Genomic DNA, 23,141 nt, shown 5'->3' with positions numbered 1-23,141 from the left:
CAGGGTTCCTTTTTTGTACTAAATGCATTTTTGGTGAATTGTCAGCACTACAGAATCTTTACTACTGAACAGAAACCTGAAACTCATTTGCCCTTTCTTAACCATGAGGATCTTTCAAGCGAGGCTTGTGCTTTACATTCAGTTCCAATTGATTTGAGCTAGCCTCTGTTCTTCCATGAGCAAACATGTGTGCCAAATTACTCTGATATCTGCATTAACTTTACAGTGTTATTTATGGAATAAAAGGTAAACCTGCTTAAAAATAATGAATGTGTATAACTCTCAGTATGGTATACAGGAATAGCTTTCAGCTATTTGTGCAGTGCCAAATTTAAGCTAGTAAATGTTACTGCTTCTGCTGTTAGTTTATACCATCTTGGGAATGCCTGATTCATGTCCTCTTGTGAACTCCATCTGAATGTTTGCTCAGCTGCTTATCACAGTTTCATTTTAAAAGTGCTGTGGCATCCATTTATGGTAAAACCTTTCTTTACTTTTTCTGATACTGTAGTGGATGGTTACATAGTAATTTTGGTGTCGATAGAACAAGAGGCTTAAATGGAATAGTCATGGTTTCAAACAAAGGGAAAGGATGTAGTCCAGCATTTCCCTTTTGGAGACAAGCTGAAAGTTAATCTTGTAGGCATTCGAGTGCAGATGACACCTTTGTGTGCATCTTGAAACTTAGGAGCTGCGTTTGGTTGACAAATGTTGGAAATCTCTTGTTCCTTTTAATTTCTGTCCTTTTTATTACTTGTCAATTGTTCTTTTTACCTCACACAGTGTTGCTTCTAGGGGATGTATCTTCACTTAATGCTCTCTGGAACTCCTGTATGATAAATACCACAATATTTTAAGTGTTTTAACTTTTTTTTTTTTTTTTTTAGGGCAGAAAAAGCTTGGTATATGTAGTATGTCTTGGCTCATGTCCTATATTGCAAGGAGAAACCATGTTTTGTTTACTTGTCACTTGGAAGCAAAAGTCAATTGCTTGTTACTGAACGAGAACTTTGTATTAGTGACAATGTATGCTAAGATATGTTACTATTGATAGTTCTGTAGGGATGCTTTACCAACTTGCATATGCCATCTCATGTACATTGGATATGAATTCCACCTATGAAGAGTTTTTAATTCTTCTTGCTCCTCCATAGCTTCCTGCCTGTACCATGGTTGGTATTGAGTAGGTCAGCTTGGTCACTGATGCCCCTAGATACCTGCAGTAAGTTCAACCAGATGAAAAGTGCTGGATGGTGTCTCTGAATAGCTTTGGTTCATGACAAAAATAGGCAGTTAAAATAAGATTTTAATTTTTTTTAACTGTAGCATATCCATAAATAATCTAAATAAGATTTATTTTTTAACCAAAACAGAAAGAAGAAGGGAAAATTCAAGGGCAGCTTAATAAATCTGATTCTAACCAGTACATCAGAGAACTGAAAGATCAGATAGCTGAGCTGCATCATGAGGTAAGTGATAAAATACTACTCTTCTGCTTATCTAAGAGTACAGATGCAGTACCTGATTTTGCAAACTTGCTTTATTTTAAATGAATGCAATAAAACTAACTGTTACACTTTTCCTTCATCCTTGGATGTAAGAGAACAAAGAATTGCTTCGTTATGTGATGTGAATTGACATTAAATGAGGGCAGCATTTATGTCCCATCTTGATGTCTTCCTTAGTTTCATGAGTTAATCATATTTCACTGTGTAGCATTTACTGCATTTGGAGCTGTGTGCATGAAAACAAGCCCCTTTATGTCTTGGCTACAAACTTTAAGGCTAACTTAGTTAGAAAATAAGATGCATTTGTGCAAGTAGAAGAGTCCACGTGCAGATATTTTTTGGTTCTTGCTGTTGTGAGGATGAATTTTGTGTGGTTGTATACTGAGATTGCTTAAAAAGAAAAAGGATGCTTGCTTAATATCAGTTAACAGATTTTTAAGCTTTAAACTGCCACAACCTTCAACCTATGAAATTTGTCTTCAAACTTCCTTGCTCTAATAGTTGTAACTTTGTTAGTTAAAAAACATCAGAAGGTCCCGAAACGGCTTATGTAACTCCTGTGCTCGCTGGCTCGTTTCAGTTCACCCTGTATTGTGAAGAAATGTCTTTACCTAATACTCCCTGTGTGCAACCTGCTGCCTTGTACTCTGCTGGTCTTTCCGTACGTCTTCCAATACCCAGCTCTGATAGCGTTGCTTAAAGCCATAGTATCATAGAGCAATGCAGCCTAATTATTGTTTGTTACCTTTTTTGCTTTTGTTAAGTAAATACATCCTTTCTTCGTTCATGGTATAGATAGTGTTTTCCTAAGAGTCTTAGTGGATTCAACCTTTTAGGACCAATCCCTCGGGAGTTATAACATAGTGGAGGATCTTGGAATGCTCTCTATGCTATAGATTGAGGATAGTCTCTAGTGGCCATTAGTCCAGCACCTTTAGCATCATTAAGCTCACTTAAAAACAAATTTAAAATCAATATCCTGGGTTTTTCCATTAAAGGGCAATAACTAGCTTGCTTGGTACCTTGTGAGGAAGTAAGTTGCTTGTAGAATTCCCAGAAAGCCAGATATTTATTTTGCATATTTTTCATTATGAATAAATAAGGCACTGTACTGACATTTTCCTCTGCTCAGTGTAGGTTTAAAAGGTGAGAAACCACTGCTTTGGTGGAAAAGTGGAATTCATGTTGGAAAGCTGTTGCATAATTTATACAAGTGTTTGTCATACACCTGGCTGAGCAACTCAGTTGTCATGAAGATGTGCAGTTGTGTATGTGTACAAGTTGATGTGTGCAGGTTGGAATGAAGATGAGGTTCATTAGCTTCCAGAACAATGATACTCTGAGTAATACTAGTGATTCCTAAACAGTTGCATCTAGACAAATCTTGATGAACCCTCCTCTTCTACATGTGTGCTTTGTTATAGTTTAATTTCCAAACTAGATAAACAGTATAGGAAAGTATCTTACTTTAGGACAAATAGAAACAGTAGGAAGAAGCTTTCCATGTAGTAGACATGTTCTACGTTGGCAGCATTTATGAATGCTCCCTTACATACAGCTTCCTAAAGCCTGGAAGTCCTTGTTTACTAATGGCTTCTTTTTTCTTCCCTCTTATGGTTGCATATCTATTTGCTTGGTTTTAAAATAAAAACATCGGAGGAAAACTTATACTTCAGGCACCACAGTCCTTTATTCTGAGCTGATTTTGAGATAATGCAAGGTTAAGTCTGAAATTTATGTAGTATTTATGGCTAAGTTTGTGCTAATAAATAGCAATCAAGTCTCGTATTAACATAGCTGCTAAGCAAAGAACTTTGCTTGCAGAGATCCCTGAAACAGCAACATCTGAATAAAATGGCAGTAGGGAGAGAGAGAAATGTTTGACCTCAACTGCTAACGTTAGGATTTGTATAATGTAGTCAATATTGATTAAATAACCCACTTTTTTAGATGTGCATTGAAGTGTTTTCATGTGTAGATCCAGTAATGACCATGTTCTTTGCTTTTTGGTTAGCTGCTTTTTGATTCTACTTCTGCAAAACCTGAGAAAAGCGTTACGAGTTTGCAAATTCATCTTCCTGAAGATAGGGTGATGGTGTATGTGACATGCTGACCACAACCTCCCAACTGGTTAATATGTAAAAGGCACTGGTAAAGGAACAGAGTTTTTGGTGACTACGTGGTTACCATCTAATATACTGTAATCGTGGATCTTTAAAATGGTCATAAATTAATGCAAAAATTATAGTTCAAGATGGGGTGGGATGGTTTTGTGTAAAAAGATGAAATGTTATGCTGTAGCCATCAATGTTGATTCCACTTACTGAACCTTTTTTTTTCTCCTCTCTACTACTGCATGTTTACGGAATTTTACATCAGAAGAATTGCAGACTCTCCATCTGAGAGATGGAACAAAATAATGGGCAGATTATATATTGAATGTAAGGAACTGCAAGATAAGTCCATATTCTAGCCTTCTGATAAAACACTATTTCGTGTCTTTGGCCAGGAATTAGAATGCATATTCCTGTATCAGTGGAACTTGGAGGAGATAGATACTATTAATTCTGTTCTGTGATACAGTCCATCAGATGGTGATGGTACCAAGATATGGCAGCAACATGATTCATCCTAATTGCAGAGTTCCATCAGTGTTTGAAAGCCAGGCTAGTAGCCATGTTTGGAGCAAACCTTAGAACACAAATGAGGAGCACCAGACAACAGCAAAGTGGGGGTGTCATTGCCTGGGATCTAAAGCTGAATCCTCTTCACTAAAAGGTGCAGGGTGGTGAGGTGGTGTTGCTGAAGCACAGGTGCAACAGGCTTCTGCAGTAACACCTCTTGAGTTTGTAATTGAGGAAAGTTTGACCCTCAGATTTAAGATATTTCTCTGACCCATTCCAGTGTGGTAGCTTAAATCAGTTACCTATCAGAATTCTCTACATACAATTTCAATTTATTAATTTTAATTTTTAACAGTTTGGTTAACACTTTTGAAAACTTCCAACCAGTTGCCCTTTGTTGTAATCTGAGTCTGTTGAAATAATTTTGATCTTTCTTTCCTGAGCTCAAAATTTTGAATGCATTTTTAAATATGGTGCAGCTTGCAGCCTAAAGAATACATTTCAACTGCTCCTACACCTAGGAATAGTAATGCTACAGTCAACGTTCAGTTTATGTTATAAGAAGACTTATTTGTAGTAAAGTCAAGATTTTGTGTTTCTGTTACTGAGTAAAAACTGCCCATGTTGGAAATTGATACTATGGCATCAAAAAATGAACCAATGAGGCACATTGCTGTTAAACATGGAAGGTAAATTAAATAGTGAAAGAGAATGCCTTTTCTTGTACCTTTCAAATAAGATAAATATAAATGGAATTACTATACTGGATTTTTTGTTTGTTCTAGCAAGATACCTGCCTGGTTCCTTTTATACCTAACCAGTTGGTTTCTGTAGTGTGATAAGCTGAATTGTATATTGACTTCTTCACAGAAGGTCTTAAACTTGTATTTGATGAACGCTTCCCCAGAGCAAACAGACAAAATCTGGAGCTTTGTGGACATGATTACAAGGCTTGCGTGGTATACATCTGCTCTATAAACACAATCTTAGATCTTACTCATGCGCAACTTTGTTTGCACTAACTTGAGTAACCAAATATGGGTTAGAATCAAAATAATGAACGTAATTTTTATTACTATCTAAAATGCTGAGATCTACACACCCTATCAACATTCAAAGAACAGCTGGTGCATAGTGGAAGGATACTCAGAGACTGCAGTATTTGTAGTTAGCCAATAGCTAGTCCTGTCAATCTTGCATATATCTGGTGTCAGATTAGTGCTGTACTCACTTTCTTCCATGCTGACCAAGTTACTTCTTTGGACACAAAAGTGTTCGATGCTTATGCCTTATGGCTTTATTGTTGAAGGCTGAAACTAATGTAAAAAGCTGAAATTTTGAGGCGGAGCACAAAAAGGAAGTTATGAGGTAAACTTTTTCCAGAGCTCTCAATGTGCACTTAGACACTCCGCCTTTTCAGAAATTTATGTCACATCGCCATTTGATATTTTCATTAAATGAATTCTTTCCACCTTGCATTTTTCTTTCTTTCTCCATTTTTTTTTTCCCCCATCCACTTTCAAAAGCTTTCCCTACAGCACTCTTGACAACTTCTGGCTTAGTATTTTATCCTAAAATGCTTTTGTGTTGTGCAGCCCTGACCGGCTGCTGTTTCTGTGAAGCAACTTTGTTACTCTTATCAGTACACCAGCTTGGTTGCCCCATCTTTGACACAAGAAATAAGGTCTGGTAAGCACTACACTCAGTCACTTGACCTTACAGTTAATGTGCTTTATCTGATGTAACATAAATGGCACTGCTAGATTTGGGTTACATACTTCAGGCTGCATGAGGAGTGCTAGTACTTCATAGAAGTTTGCCTTTGTTTAGACACTAAATGTTAAGTGAAAGCAACTTTTGTGAAACATCTTTACTATTAATTTTTACTGCTACACACTTCTAGTAAGTAGTTCTGAATTAAAACAGTTACTGTATGTGGAAAAGAATACATAGGAAGTTTGGACTGTTACAAGTTTGCATTCAGTGAAGGTTTAAGAAGAACTGATGAAGATAAATCTTGAACTAATTGTTACTAATTTCTACGTAAATCACATACTGGGAAAAGAGAGCTTCTTTGTAGTTTGCCACTAATTCAAACTGAATGGAATTAAATGATTTATAAACTGCTGAAGTTCTGCATTTCATGCATTATCCCTCTGTACATACAGTCAATTTATATATATTACATGGCAGCTGTCTCTGCTTCCTGTTGGATGTTGCAAGGCTTGTATGTGTTACCTAGATTACAGGAGTGGTACAAAAGATTAGAATTGGCGTGCTTACCCACAAACTACACTGGCAGACCACAAGACACCTTTGGAGACAAAAGCAAGTGGTTTCCAGTCTTACAGACTTTGTGATTTAGGACTGAAGTGCTTAAGTTTAAATTGCATTTCAAGTGAAACTTTGAAGTTTGTCGTTGTCATACTGCTAGCTGATTTTTGCGTCTCTTGGAATGCTTTCAGTTTGGTTTACTTTTAAATTTCAGTTCCTTATTTATCTGCAGTATTTCCAGTGTAGGTTTGTTTTAATTTTGTGACCTTTCCTGTATTACAAGCTAAATTTTACCTAATACGTATTCAATTCCACAAAGCAAGCAGCTCCTGCAATTTATTCCATGAGGCTCTTTATTCCATTCTACTATCTATTGGCCATCCACATAAGGGGACAGCTTTATGAAGGCAATCAGCAATACGCAGAAACATTGTACCTCCTTCACTTAGCATGGATTTTATTTTTTTTCTCCTTAGGAAGGAGTTATATGGATGTTGAAAATATCTCCTGTAATTTAAAAAGATCCAATAGTTGTTTTTATCCTGGAAGCAGCTAAAGAATACTCAGAGCTTAGTGATGCTTTTTTATTTTTGACAAATTATTTGGCATTTTTTACATTAAAAGTTTTTTTTATAGTTCTTGGTGGAAGTGGGGGTGGTATGTAAAATATTCAGACTGTAAGTAAGCTGGGTAGGGAGCATTTGTTCTCTTCCAGTGCAATAATTGTGATCTTCAAATTAAACTGGAGATTTAGTGAAAAAACACGTGGATATAATATTTGCAACTTTAAAAGATGAAATTCCTTTAGATCCAAAAATTGTTCCACATACTAAAATCCATGTTAGCACAGATCAGGAAAAAAAGTAACATCCTAAATTCATGGTGGGGATGGACTCCTGGAAATGCACAGATGTCATGTATGATTGTGTGGTAGGTTGATAATTCCTCCCCAACATTAAACGGGCTTCTTGAAGTTTGGGAAGAACATTCTGGGGGGGTAGTGCTACTTATTTGCCTACTGTTACATTCTTTCCTGGGCATCTGCTATAGACCAATGTCAGGCACAGAATACAGAGCTAATTTTCTCCTGTTCCTTTGCAATGAGGTACACTTCTGTCAAATAATTACTTGAAGCATTTTGGGAGGAAGCAAGGTTGAGATTTTCTAATGCACAAATCATTATGCCCATGTTGTTGTTTGAATGAAATATAAAATCCTAATGATAGTGTGATACACTGTTCCAACAATTAGAGAACCTACAAGTTTGCCCATGTTAGCCCATGTTAACAATATTTCAGAATGGCTGATGGCAAAAGGACAAGATGACAGATGACTGGAGGATTACTATCACACTGAAATAATTTTTGATACTTTTAAAAGGCTTTATAATAGGAAGTTAAAGTGAAATTCTGGTGAGTCAGTCCTGGAATATTGACAGTGCAGAAGATAGGGCTTTTCTATAAAAGTATTTCCCATTTTCAGTATCTATAAACTTGATGGCTATTCAAAGGAGTGTTGACTAGCTTACTACTCTTCCATCCCACATATACATAGTTTATCTAGGAATGGATCTAATATTGTTTTAAAAACCTAATGTAGTCAGTAAGATTCTGATAGAGGTCTTATCTCTGGTCTGATCTTGCTCCTGGTGAGCTGACATTTTAAGATTGTCTAAATGAAAAGAGATATAAAAATTGGAGATTAAATACTGTGCTTTTAAAAGCTTTTCCTTGTGTAAGTAAAATTCAAGACACTAAGTAATTGAGGATAAATAATGCATAAGTTATGACTAAAGGAGTAATTGGTAATATGGCTGAATTAGGGATATATTTTCTAACTTGGGTTAGCTTTCTGGGCTGCTGAAACTAAAATGGAAAAGGGAAAGTAAATTGTAACCATCAGAGTGAAGGATTTAAAATACACCTACATAGGCTACATAATACCTCACCTAAATAAAGGTCAATGCACTATACTATACAGGAGGAATGTTTAAACCACATTAACTGTGTGTTTGGTTTTAAATACCATAAACTAGTATGGTTAGTACACTGTGTTTAAAAGCTGCCAAATTGTTTCCTCTGTTTTGTTGGCGGGGGTTGTTGTTTGGGGTGTTTGTTTGCGTCTTTTTGTCTTGCTTGGGGTTTTTAAATTATTATTATTAGCTAATAATCTTAAGTCAGTATGGTACAGTGAGTGGTTCTGATCCTCTGCACAGGTCAGTCTCCCTAAGGAGGTGAGGGAATATCTTCACAAGCAGCTAAACGACTTCTGCATCAGCCATAGAAGAGCACAAAATGATGCTGCTGCTTGTGGCTCTCTGCAGTAGCACAACATGGGTTGGCCGCTTCTAGTAGCATTCCTAGCTCCTGTCTCTCACGTAATAATAGCATCTAGGCTTACTGATGCGATACCAGCAGGAAGCGTTATTCCTTCCCTCTGTTAATTTTGTTACTAGGCTTCCTTTGAGTCAAATTCAATGCTTATCAAATCAGATGTTCTCTTATCTAAAGCACCACTTGACTACATTCAGAAGCAGGGTAAATAACTGAGCTTCATCCTGCAGTTCTTGGACTGCTGGTCTCCAGCTGCTTGGTTTGGATGTGTCTATGTCACGCTGTGGTCGTGACTGCAGTGCAGGCACGTCTTTTAAGCAATTTCTAAAGCTATGAGTTGTACATAGCTTTGCATGATGGGGATAAGGGGATTAACTGAAGAAAGTGGATTATTATTAAAATTCAGTGCTGTTTTTTATTTTGGTTTTAGGTTTGGTTTTTTTGGGGGGGTTGTGTGTTGATTTTTTTTTTTTTTTTTCTTTCCTGAAGACATATTTATAAGGTGATGGCTAGCAGTGGATCAGATCACGTGGGCAAACAGAAAAGAAAATCAGATTTGTCAGCATTTAGGTATCTTGAAAACAGAAATAGGTAATATTTCTTTCATCAGGACAGAGCAAAGGACAGCAAGTCCACAGAGACCTAATATTCTTCCCATAAAATTTATTATTAGATATAATGCTCTTCCACTCAATCTGCTGCAGACTGATTTTTTTTTTTTCTTTTTTTTTTCCCCCCCTTTCCTAGGAGGAGCATATACTTTGCTTTCTGTATTGTATAGACAGATGTGTACTTGTCTCTTGGCAATTATCATTTTATTCATTTTCATAAAACCAGCTAATCTCAGTCAATTTTTACATTTTTCTTACTTCATAGTCACTGAAACTGTAATACTTGTTAAAAGTACTGTATGAACTCTTGCAAAGCCCTTGTTTCTAAATACTGACCACACCTTCTAGTAGTTTGTTGTACTAGATAAATGCTTCCAAAATATGTGGTGCTCTATAAATGTTTTCTTACTTGATAAGAAATATTGTCCCTGAAAGGAAATATGTTAGCCTTCAGATTTACAAAGTAAACATTTCAACTTGTGGTGGAAGTTTATAGCACAATAAATCATGTGCTTCTCTTTCACCATATCTTGCAAGCACAGTAGGACAAGAGACCATCAGATTTTTCCCTCCCACAAGTAAAGTTCTTTTAAGGCGGCTGGACAGCTAAAAATGTAGTTGCTTTACTAGTACGTGTCAAAGTTACAGAGTCTCTGTGCTGGCAGAGTCTGATTTAAGTGGTTGTGGTCAGTCTGAGGAACCTGTGATGTGATAAGATAGCGTTTGTGAGGTCATGTGGTTTGCAAGCACCCAGTTTAGTGCAGCAGCTTTGTCTACACAGGATAGTTAAATTTATACCATATGCTTTAGAAAAGTGAATTGCTTTATTTCTTTAACTCATCTTGTCCATAAGAAATGTTGTTATACTGGCTTGATCATATGGTTACAGAAGTGTGAGACTGAACAGACTGGGATCTTAATTCTCCAATAACTTTCTCCAGTAGAGCTACCCTGCCCTTAGTTTCTAAAGCTAGTTGTTTTATTATCTGGCTTAACTAAACAGTCAACAGGCAGAAGTGTTGTTGCACAATGGAATCCCTAGATATAAGCATCTGTTGTTTCATTCCATTTTTTTCCATTATTTTCAATGGGTGTTCATACCATAATTAGAGAAGTTACACTTCCCCAAGAAGGTAGGATTGATTCTATGATGATGGTACTCCATTGGCCACAAATTACATCTTCATCTTGGCATCAGTCCATTCCTGTCCCTTCCCCACGGGAACACCACTGTCAACAAAGTAATGTTCTGTCTCTCATGAGAGTGAAGGAAACCTCTAAATGTGAACAGTGTAACCAGGTCAATGATGTAAGCTGTCCTCAAATGGAAATAAGTATGACTTTGCTGACTTCCATGAGGGCATCAGTTTTAGTTAGGAATCTTAACTGTTTCACTGACACTGCTGACAGACTAGATTCATTGGTAAAATAAGTGAAAATTGGTGATTGTCATTTTTACAAACATTTCCACTTTTTGTTTATTTATTCATTTATTTACCTACTTATTTATTGACTGTGTCCTTCTGTGTCAAAGCTCCAGATCTGTCTTGCTGAGCAATTTACTAGTTCTTGGTTGAAGGATTAGAGATGAATTTAGCTAGCTACACTTAACTGTATTAAGTCTTATTTGTCTGGATTGCCAAAGTTAGCAAGCTGATTGTAGATAATTATTTCATTATTGTGGCAATAACGTTCTTCTCTTGAGTGTTGCAGCTGTATGATCTGTCTGTTGTGCTAATTAGAGCTATGTTAGGGTCTATCCTAGATTTCTGCCTTTAAGTCAAGTTTTGGGGTTTAAAAAGTGGAGGGACTGAGGTTCTGCTGGTTTGACTTTATCTGAGTAGATGTTCCTTGCAATAATATTTTTTTTAAACCATGTATAGGTGATATGAATGTGAGAAACAAGCTTGAGGAGAGGAATGCTGTGTATTAGCTTGTTAATATGCCTCTATAAAATTATGGATGAAAACAGTGCTTATGTGGTGGAAACACACCCCACCCCTCCCAAATTTCTTTTATCACTCTCAGAATGGCAGCCAGCACAGAAGACATAAAATAAATTCAGAGGCATAAAATAAATGTTAATTTATCTTTTTTAAAATGCTGAGTTTAGTTTGTGCTTGAGAAGTAAAAGTGCAAAACAATCATTTCCTGTAAATGTTGCCTATAATAGCTGCATTTTCAGTCTCTCTATCAGCCAGTACCTTCCAGTTAAAGCTTGACATTTCAGTAACTTCTTTTTATTTACAGATGCCTTCTCTAGGGAGAAGGAGCATTGAATTTTAGGCAGTTCCCTGGATGTGATAACTGTAGTACATTTGGTGTGATCATGCTGCTGTTTTAAAATATTTTTGTTGCTATGTCCTCACTCCAAGTAAATACTTTCTTTAGAATTTCTTGTAGGAGGAGTTTCTTGGAACTTTCCACCTAACAACTACCTATTTATGAAACTTCCCAGGGCTAAGTCAGCTTTGAGCCTGTTTGGAATTGTGTATGCTCACTACAACAATCTTGTCAGATGTTATAAAAATCCCCTTAATAGATAAAATATGACTTAAGTTGCCAGTGACTGATTTCTCTTGAAAATAATTTTTGAAGTTGAGTACTTCCTTAGTGCTGTTGCTATTTCTAATGTGTATTTCATACAGAACTTCGAAGTTTTAATTTGATTACACAGTACTAGATCAAAACCAGACTCTTTAACCATATAGTGCAGTGATCAAAAAGTCATGACCTCCCATTGATCGCTTTATTGGTTTCCTGTTCTGATTCACTGGAAACCTTCTGGTCTGAACACTTGTCGCTAGCTGTAGTCTTTGTCACGTTTACAATACAGCAGACTCGTCTATGGTAAAACTGATATACAACATACATTTAACATCATATTTATTTTTGGCTCAAGGGCTCTTTAACTGATAATGGTGGAAAAAAAACCCACCACTTTTTATGAAAACTTAAGTCAGAAAATGTGGGAGTACGTTCAGAGTAATGCGAAATAAATAGCTGGACAACCAGACATGAACTTTCTTTTAATGCGTTAAAACTATTTAATAGATTTTATTTAAACCTCCTGACATTCATAGGGATTTTGTAAAGCATTTTGTATTACTCTAAGACTGAATATGACTTATAGAATCTCATAGTTTAAAACAGAGGCCAAATATTTAAGTGCTTATAAAAACCCCAGAAGTCTGAAGTGACTCAGTCTCGGAAATTTCATGCTGCTTTTTTGCTTTTTTCACTTATGACACACTGCAGTGGTTTGAACTCTGCCTAGTCAGTCAAGTTCATTTAAGATATGTATTTCAGGTTGTATACCAGTGTACTACTCTGGGTCATCTTTTCAAAACCAAGGATAATTCTTTCTTTCATCAGGAGAATTGAGTAGTTAATCACATAAATGAGCTTGGATTCTAAAGAGCTAATGATGAGTGGGGCAGATCTGCCTAATATTTTAGTACTTTTAGTACTGTTGCTTTTAATCCCACTGTAGATGACAAAAACCAAGAATAATCTCAGTCCAGACCCTATTTGGATTTGTGTCTTTTGAGAATATCAGCCATATTGGTACAGCTGATAAAAAGCAGCCTAGGTCTGTTCAGGTGTGTAAAATTGTCTTCCTAGCATTAAGTTATACTGCAAATCAGCCTTCTTTGAACCTTTCTGCCATGAAAGTAAAAATATAACTTTTGTATTTTCTTATTTTTCCAAGTCTGAAAACCCCTAAAAAATCAAATGAATTTTTATCCAAAATTCAGTTTATTACTCTTCAAAATAGGGAGCCAAATACTCCAAGTCATCCAAGAATGTATGTCAGCTGGTTTTTATTTTCATTTTTATATGAGTTCCTGCAGGATCTAGCTGACAACTTCATTTCAAAGGTCATTGCTAGACTCCCTGAAAACTGGCATTTTTATCAGACCAAAACTTCTGTGGGTGAAAACTTTGAGATGAGGACATTATTTTCCGCATTGAAAGGATACCAAAGACAAAATTATATCTAAAAAATAAACCTTCCATGAGAAACGAAATTAAGTGATTTTGACTACTAAGCAAGGGAAGCAAGTTTGCAAACACATTTCTAAATGCTTTCACCGCATGTTATTTGTGAACATGATCAAGACATTTCCTGCTTTCTTAAATGGCAATACCTTGATACTCTGCCTTTTTTTTAACAGCAATTTCACTCCCATTGATTTTTGTTTAATGACACTCATTTGTTTAGTTCGTGTCCAACTGCCCCCAAACACTTCAAGCAAATATTAAAAAATGTAGTTTAGGTGAACTACCAAGTTGGCATTGTAGTGAAGCTTCTCTGAAACAGTTTTCCACATATTTTTATGCATTTTAAAATGTGTTTCCTTTTCTCCATGTGTCCATGACTTTTCAACAACCCATTAGAATGTGGTGAACACCTAGAGTTCAACAAAATTTAGCTACTTTGCAGTGATTTTTAAAAATTTTGACATGGCATGAAATCTTGGGGAAAGGAGCAGTAAAGAGAACAGCTTAGTAGCACTTCCTGTTTGAGAATATAATTTTCTATTTTATCTGTTTCAAAATTAGTCAGATTTTAGACTGAAGCAGGACATCTTCAGGAAATGAGAAAAGAATCAAAGTTGTACTGGAAGAGTTTTAATCTTAACATTTTAAAAGAAAAAAAACCACCTTTGTGAAAGCAACAAATGACGATGTAATGTATTTCCTGTATTCTAATTGAGTTTTAAAATCTCTAGAGGTAAATACAGCATTGGATAATCCAAAATGGCTTCAGAATGAGATCTGGATTTCAGGGAAGAGAGGCCCATGCAGTCCCTCTCAGCTGTTACCTTTCAAACTGAGTCCCCGTTGTATTAGGTAGGACATCTTCCTCAGGAGGGACAACAGTGGTAGGGTAATGGGAAAACACAGTAAATGGGAGTTCCTGAATTAAGCATCCATTTAGTCTGATTGGTTTGGGCTTCTTGAATTGTCATTGATTTTTAAACATGACACTTCTCTGGCATTATGGCTATTATTCACAAGTTAATAATCCTAATTATAGCTGCATTTGTAGCTAAGCCTTTAGAAAAAGAAAAACCCTTAATGTTAATTGAAGTGAAACAGGAAATTCACTGACATAGAAATAAAAGCCACCATTTTGAGCTTTGTTCTAATTTATGCTTTGCTTCTAATTTAACAAATCTTTTTCAAATTACTTTTTAAATTAGTTAGAGAATGTGTCACTGTTTCTAAACAATGTGACCATACTATACGCAGTGCGTCATTGGCATAATCTTACATGTAATCTTGAGAGCTATATGAGTTGAGAAAGCTCTTAAAATGTTATTCTCTGTTGCATGTGATCCACAAGTTCAGGTAAAAACTCTCATGCTTGAGTAAAATGAAGAATGTTTTTAAAGTTGTTTTAGTTTTGCATTAAGGTCTTTTTCGTTATTGCAGGCTGTGTTAAACCATACTTAAGGTTGTTTTTTTTTATCTCAGACTTTTCACGTTTGAAGATTAATGAACAGTGCCTTTCATTAAAATGCTCTCGTAGTTCTGTCGCAATGCATGCCTAGCAGTCCCTTTCACGTAAGGATGCTGATTCTGTTGGAGAAATTTAACTACAATGCAAATGCAGTTTCTGTTCAGCCCTTAAACTTGCTAAGAATTGTTTTAGGCGATGGATTGCTAGTATTAGTTTCTGCAACTATTCATTTTGCTCATGGTGTCTCCATTTGTGCAGTGTTCATGTTGAAATGGTTTCAGTATGAATGTAGCTCACTGAAGTACAACAGTCTGTTTAAAAATGGGCTTCAGAAAGCTTAAGATATCTCAGGAGTTGCATGTGTCCATAGAAATGAAAAAGTAACATGAAGAGGCCTGCAGCCTTTACACCGTTAGCTCTTTTTATGTCGTGTGCCGAAGAAATGCTTCTGCATTCTACTGGATGTAATATTTGTCTGCACTAATGTTCATATCCCAAATAATAACACATTTTCCATTAATTTAATCTGAGATGCTCTGACTACTTCGTTTTCTGAGATAAGTGGGTTTCCAAAAGAGGTTAGCAGGAGTTATTTTAGAGAAGTGATAGTGCACTAAATTGGAGTGATCCCATCACAGTGGGAGAGGGTCAGCAGTATGTAATAGTCATCTTGTTACATATGATAAGGAATGTGGAATTTTTAAGAACACCGATTAAATTGCTGTTATTTATGTTAAATGTGATTCCAGTTTAAGAGATCATAACAGGTATTTTTAATTGACTTGTAATTAGATCTTGACTTCTTACTTCATGTTGCCAAATTGACAATATTTTTCTGAATTATAGATAGGTATTTGAAAATACTTATAACTTGTTTCTCTTCAGCTAAATGTGGTTAGATCATACTTTCAGCAACATTCTAGTTTTGTTTTGATTCATATTTGGGTTTTAAGCAGGAAATCTTACTAAGATTTCCTACTGTTGCTAAGAAGGAGACAAACAGGGAACTCTGAGTTCTAGATTCCTCTTGCTATAAGTAAAAACACAGATAATTCAATATCTTTATTTAAATGAAAATTTAACATACTGCTTTTTGCCAAAAACTATTCACCCAAGGCAGTGGTCATGTTTTTATCATATTTTGATCTCACTTGTGCCTTGCTTGCTTATCCTGCCATGAGTAGATTAAATATTTATTGGCAAGCTTCAAACTATTCTATGATTTTAACGTGGAAGAACTTCTGAATTGTACTAAAACATCTACATTTTTCTTTACTATCTCTCCCTCATGCCTGGCTTGATGAGGCAGTCAACATCAGGTAAGAAGATTTATTCTGAGATTCAAAACTCTGATTGTTAGCCTTTTTTCAGCTCTCCCAAATTTGTGAAAGGACAGTGTTATCTCCTGAGGGTATGTACAATTGAAGTATTTTCATATGTTGACCAGTAGCACATATCTGTCTTAAAAACACTGAACCTCTTAGGCATAAGAAGGTATATAAAAGCAAACAAAATAATCATTTTGATCCAACTGGCTTTGAAGGGATGATGATGGTATACATTTTGGTCAGATAATGTTATTAACATTTTGAAATGTTCTAGAGACCACATGAACGTCCTGTAGTGAAAACTAGGTTGAAGCTGCAGTCATCTAGGCAATATGACCTGGATTTGAGAATTAAAAGCAAAACATGTGGGTTTACCAGACATGGGCTTTTTGCAGATGTGATCAGATTTGAGATTCTTGCAAAAATGAAGCAGTAAGAAACAGTCAGGGTTCATTTGAATGTCACTTGTCGAGGTGACAGAGGTCTAGTTCCCTTCACATGAAGGAGGGACAGACCTGAAACTGAACAGCTTTAACCACTATTGGCTTTTTGTACAAAAGAGAACACAAGTGACAGACGCTGGGATGCAAGTCTCTGCTCTACACAGCTGCAACAAAAAGGGCTGTTCTTTTTCACTCCAGGTGGAATGGTAAGGATAGAGCAGACATTAGGTTTGGGATGGGGGCTGGAGGGTGTTTGGGTTGGGTCCACATGCCCCCTCTTTGACTCTTCCTTTGGATTTTCCATTATCTTGATACGTTTGACTACACAAATTACAAGATCTTGGCATAGCACTTCACCTCATACTTTAAGCTGCCTTTCAACATTCAAATAAAAACACTGACAGCAAGAATCTCAAGAAGTGTCCCTTAAAAAGATGACAGGTGAGCTTCAATGTAAAGAAGCTTAATCAATTAGTTGCAAAATCTAAGTCATTATCTACACAATGACAAACATGGAACTGGTAGTTACAAATCAGGAAAGATATCTTGGAGTTGCCTCAGGGTCCTCTGACATAATTGGCTTAGCGTGCAGCAGCACCCAAACTAAACAAGGCTATGCTGAGCATCAGTAGGAAGTATATTAAAAACAAAATAAAAGGTTTTTTTACTGCCACTATAAAACCTTGGTGCATGGCTGGTGTCTTCACCTGGCAGTGGATGCGGAGAGTTTGAAGGTCTGTGGGAAATTAAGGAGCAGCTAAAATGATTTGTGGTCTTGAGCACTACGTGATCTGGGGAGGCTAAAAAGGCTTGGGACTCATCTGTTTTAGAAAGCTGAGAGAGGTGTTAACATGTTTCAGAATCATGACTGCAGAACTGCTTTTCATCACTTGCTCCTGCATTACCAGATTTCAGGGGCAATTCCTGAAGTAAGTAGGAGAATAGTTTAAAACAAAGTAATTTCTGGAGCTTACTGGAAGCTGTGGAAGTGGACAGCAGATTTTTAAAAATGCCATGGTTTATGCTAAAACAGATAGGAAGAGGTGCACTCTCCTTTCTGCTACAACATTTTATGGACAAGAGATTGGGTGCTTGCGAATCTGAAGGGAATGGATTGCGCAAAAGTTGGTCATACTCACTTAAAAACACAACATGAAAGTACTATTGTCACTGTTGGAGACACAATATTAGGCTGATGGACTATTGCCCTGAGCCAGTAAGACACTTCTTTTGTTCCCATCTTGAAAAAAGCTGCTGCTTTTTCTGTTAGAAGCACAGTGCCTTACTTGCCAGACTCTAAAGTTATGTGAGAATACAAACTTGTTATTTTAAGAAACCTCTGGTTTAGAGCCCTAAGCTGATAGTAGCCATTAGTATGCAATTGCATTGGAGTGCATGCTGTCTACAAGATGTTACAAAACCTTGCAGCTACCACAGAAATGGCTGATAATCAGGCTCCTTCAAAAATGTTCCTGGATAAATTAGATTGAGGTACCCCGAAATATTTTCAGCTTTCAAAGTACACAAAACTGAAAATAGTGCATAAATGTTCCCAACCTATTCTACTGGACACTTTTGATTTTTAGTAGGTTATTTGCTTTCATCAAATTTTATGTTAAAAAAAAAATTAAGATTCAAATCAGATTCTACCTTCAATTGAAAATTACAAGAATTTACATGATGAAAGCAAAAGATTTCTAACTGTAAAATGAAAGTAACATTTTGCTGTAAACGGTTTTGTGATAAATTAACATATATTTCATGTGAAGGCATTTGGATTCAAATGGCATTTTCAAGAAATGCAGTAATTTTGGCAGGGGCAAAGTATTTCAATTTCCCAAACTCAAAATGGCTGCCATAAGAACAGCAATACGCATCCTACTACCTGTGCTTTTTGCACATCTCACTGAATTGTAACCTTGTTCAGGTTGGAAGGGACCCTGGGAGGCCTCTACCCCAACTTCCTGCGCAAAACAGGATCAGCATTGAATTCAGAGCAAGTTGCTTAGGGCTTTGTCGGTTGTTGAAAGCCACTCTGGATGGAGACTCTACAGTCTCTGAACAAGTTGTTCTAGTTCTTAACTAGCCTTGTAGCAATTATTTTCTCTTCATATTCGAAGACAACCTTGTGTTTTGTGTTATGATCAATGTCTCTTCCCTCAGTAAAGAACCAGATCGTCTATCTATTCATAAGCTCCTGCCCCTCTAGCTATCTTAGTGCCTCTCCACTGAATGTACTCATGAGTATCTTGTACTGAAGAAGGAGCAAGGTAGCAAGTGTGGAATAGAACAGATGCAATTTAACAAGTGCCAGATAAGAGAGAGTTCTTATGTAACTGTATTGGCTATGACCTTGTCAATACAGCCTAATACATGGTATTAGCCGTTGTCACTGCTTTGGGACCCTGCTGGTTTATGTTTAGCTTCCTGTGTCTCAGGACCCCCTGTCCTTTTCAGCAGTGTTGCTATCCAGCCTGTTGGTCCCTATAATACAGACAAATTCTGTGCTACCATGTGTTTGTGCTTCTGGTTGGGATGGCCATTTTTCAAGCACACAGGGACATTATGAAACTCTAGGACCTCTGACAGACTTGTCACAATCTCTACAATACGTTCATGGTTGGTCCTAGAAATCTGGTCCTCCTTGGATGTGAGGAGTAATTGTGAATAAGTGGATGCAAATGTAAAGCTGCAGGTCAAAAGAAATGTTTCTGGAAGGTCACAGGTTGTGCATCCTTTTATTAGAATAACAAAAGATAACATACTATTTTCCCTAACTAGGAATTGGCAAAAGCTGTGTCTATTAATCTTCTTTTTTTTTCGCCAACAGCATCATCTGCAGACTCTCATTTGGTGTTCGAAAATGCTAGTGCCTAAAACCATGAAGCCATGGTTTTGTCTTTTTACCTAAATATGTTAGTCTAAAAGTGTCATGTGTTTAAGTCTTCGGGTAAATAGTTGGCCATTGGATTGGCTTTCTGAAAGTTCAAAACAACTAACAAAGTGTCGGCTTCATAATTTCAGGCTGACCCAATGACTTAACTGTTCAGACCTAAATGCACGTAATTTGTTACTTTTAATAGGAAATTTGTAGTCACTTGCACAGCAAAGGCTTTGGGGTGTTTTTTTATGGTGAGAGTGGAGAGAAATTGCTGGGCTTTGGTTTATTTTTCTGTTTTATTTACTTAGTGACTAAGTTTGATAACTGTTTTGGTAACTTCATGTGGTATCTAATCTGATCATATTGCAGGATATTTATAGGAATAGTATTTGTAAATAACACAAGAATCTCTGTATCAGGCTTGCTCTATCTAGGTATATAACCTAGTAACAATTTATTCCAGATAGGTGTTGCTGTTCAGTATCTAATATTTGGCATAAGCCAGTTTAGGTTACAACTGGAATTACACTGTGCAAGTGTGAGACTTTTTTTTCTTTGCTTGCCTTTAAACAAGCAAGTTCCTCAAAAAACAATTGCAGCCTATACACATATGAAGAAAATACAAAAACTATTGTTAGTGTGTGTAGCTACAACTAAAGTTTAGATCCACAGAACGTACCTGTATTCCTAACAGACATTTTGATACATGTTATAAACTGGAGCTTTTACATGCTCTTAACATCCAATTTGATGACTACTAGCATGATTTGACTCTTGACATCTTTTTGCAACCCCTTTTTCATTCTTACCTTTTGCACAAGCCCAAGGTAAGCACAAAGGTCCCTTCTTATCCAAATGAATTGGTAGAAATCTTGTATTGGTGTCAAGAGCTAGGATCTACACACACTTTATTTATTGAAGTGAATATTTATTTAGATTTCTGAAACATTAAAGAGAATTGTGTTAAGAAGCTCTTCAGCATTTTTCTTCTTTCTATTTTCCAGGTGTCTGTTACTGTGAAAAGTCACTTATAAAGCCGCTCTTGGTGCATCTTTGGTTTTAAGCTTCAGGAGTGACATTAGGAAGTTTCTGTAATGCATTTTTAATGCTTATCTGCATCCTTAGGATTTTTTTATCCTAATGTTCTTAGACTGCCAAACTGACCCTAAGGTAGTTTCTCCTAAAAGTTAGCAGAAGTGAAATTCTAAGGAGGAAAAAAACCAGCCTCAGAAATGTCTTCCATGATTTGCAGTTATTCTCATGAAGTTATCTGGGGACTTGTCAGACTTCAGATATGTAGATTTTACTTTTGAGTAGCTTGAATAGTTGTAGTAGTTTATCACTCTACAGTTCTTTTTAAATTAAAGTGTTTTCTTATCTCTCCATGGTCTGATAGTAATTTTTGTCTTGATTGTCTTTTAAAATTATGCCATACAAAAATCTTTTTCTTGTATTTTATCTGAAATCTCATAGTGTCTGAACTAGGTAATGAAGACACTTGCAGCATAGACAGAACAAAGCATACTCTGTTTTATTTCTGTGGGTGTGTCAAGCTGGCAATATTCACCTGGGACCCTGCTCTTCGGGATTAGAGGAGGGCTTTTCTCAAGTGAGATGCCAAGTGATAAGGGCAAAAATGGAGCTGTAGAAGGAAGAAGTGAAGGCCAGAGTGTTAACAAAACAAATAGACCTCTCTAGAAAACTGGCTACAAAGTATCCTTGTGGTGATATTGAAGATGTAATAAGTAGCCTGGAGAAATCAGTCGTTAGCAATTCTAGGTACCTTATTTGTTAAGCCTTAAAACTGAAATATTCTGGGGGTAGAAGGAGAATTTTGGAAAGTTCCAAGTACTACTTAAGATATTTTTGAAGGTCTCTGCTCAGGCAGTCAGATGAGAATCACTTTGTGCTGATTCCAGATGATATTTGAAGTGATCATCAGATGTGCTACTTCTAGATCTAGCATTTAATTTAATCCAGTAAGAGTTCAATGAGACACTTATTGGATATGTGGGGGGTTTGCTGCTGTACTCTTCAGCTCTAATTAACTGTTAACTTCCACTTTTTCTAACAGATCAAATGTCTAAAAGGCCAGAGAGACTTCTCAGACCAACCCACTTTTGATGGGATTCACATTGTCAACCATTTCACAGGAGATGATGAATCATTTCATTCTTCTGATGAAGATTTTATGACTGATTCCACACAGGAGAGTGCGGTGAACTTTCATCTACACAGGAGGACTGGTCAGATGACTTTGGATAGCACAGTTGTGGACAGCAGTGACAGTGATACTGAGGAAAGTGCCCTTCCAAGTGGAAATTCAGACAAGATGGTTTCCAAGCAGAGAAGAATGGAATCTTATTCTACTACTGTGTGATTATCACTGTGACTAGCATTGAAGGCTTTCATATTTCTTTAAGGGTGATGTTGTCAGATAATGGTAACTATGCAGCAGCTGGTTTAGGTAACTCTTGGATCTGGTCTGGACAGTGCTAACGTGCACTGTCAATCTGCCTTCTCTCTTTGCCAAATCGTACCGATGCCATACTGTTGCCATAAAACAGGCTGGGAGTAAGTTGACAGATGGCAGTTCTGACAGTATTATTGAATGTTCCTTCGTTTAGAAAGTGCAAATATACCATTTCTTTAATGCATAAGAAGCATTTTTGCTTTCCACAAAGGAATTACTTTCCCCAAAAGAAACTGCTCTTGTGCAATATTTTATGCTCTGAACAAATGTGTTTTACATTGTTACCTGTTTGTGATCAAGATGGACCCTAGCAGACCATCTGATCATGACGTGTGTGTGTGTATATATATATATATACACACATACTTATGTTTCTCAGTTACTTTTGTTTTTACTAAAGTTATTGGATGCCCACAAAAGGCTTGAAAGAGGAGCCTTTATCTGTACTACTACATATATGCAAATAATGGTCACTAATGTCATAAAGGTGTTTTTCACCATTTTCACTTAGATTCTATGTGCATCTGCTTTTGATGTTGCTAAAATAATACCTGGTCTGAATATATTAATTACAATAATGTTTATTTTGTACATATTTATGTATCTACACCAAATAGAAAATGTACATGAGACCGTTTTATATGAAGAATGTAAATGTTGCAATATTACTGTGTCTGGTATTCTAACAGGAAAATGAATTCTGTATATATACACTAGAAATTAATTACTAAATAAAGGCAAAACACTAACTTTAAGTTTCAGCCTAGCTACACTAACAGGTTCATGTCAGAAATGCTTGTTCAAAACACTATTGACTGACATCCTTTACCTTCATATATATGTAATGAAAATAAATTTTTCATGATTTAAAAAGGTTGCAGCATTTACTGTTTACTCACTTCTAAGCTACAGCCCTTGGTTACCACACAGTTACTTACTGGCTACAGCTTAGACTAGCAGTTCAAATAAGGTGAGAAATTATTCATATCTTAGTTTTAATGAAGGCATGATACAGTGCAGTGTGCAAGTTCAGCCGTCTTACAGTTTTATGCTGCAGAACTAAGGAAAAAGCTATCACTCCTGTCACTAAATAGCTGTGATTCCCAAAGGCAGTAATAACTGAGCATTCTGTTTTCCTGCTCTCCTGAAAATTGAGATCCAGTAAAATGACCCTAGCTTCTTGAAGAGAATAAGAA

At 36.4% G+C, this 23,141-nt stretch overlaps 1 protein-coding gene across 3 annotated transcripts in view; it reads left to right on the top strand.

Annotated features, from left to right (window-relative positions):
- Positions 1 to 22,768, top strand: part of EVI5 (ecotropic viral integration site 5) — a 72,445-nt gene extending 49,677 nt beyond the window's left edge. For all 3 annotated transcript variants that reach the window (XM_054384306.1, XM_054384305.1, XM_054384304.1), the window contains 2 exons: positions 1,374 to 1,469; positions 21,547 to 22,768. In XM_054384306.1, coding sequence (XP_054240281.1) covers positions 1,374 to 1,469; positions 21,547 to 21,852 — 402 coding nt within the window. In that variant the 3' untranslated portion in view covers positions 21,853 to 22,768. The remainder of the gene's footprint in view (positions 1 to 1,373; positions 1,470 to 21,546) is intronic.
- Positions 22,769 to 23,141: the final 373 nt, after the last annotated feature.

Source organism: Indicator indicator, chromosome 10 (assembly GCF_027791375.1).
Source record: "Indicator indicator isolate 239-I01 chromosome 10, UM_Iind_1.1, whole genome shotgun sequence".
Lineage (NCBI taxonomy): Eukaryota > Metazoa > Chordata > Aves > Piciformes > Indicatoridae > Indicator > Indicator indicator.
The sequence above is the reverse complement of the archived record's forward strand: the minus strand, read 5'-3'. Positions and strand labels throughout refer to the sequence as shown.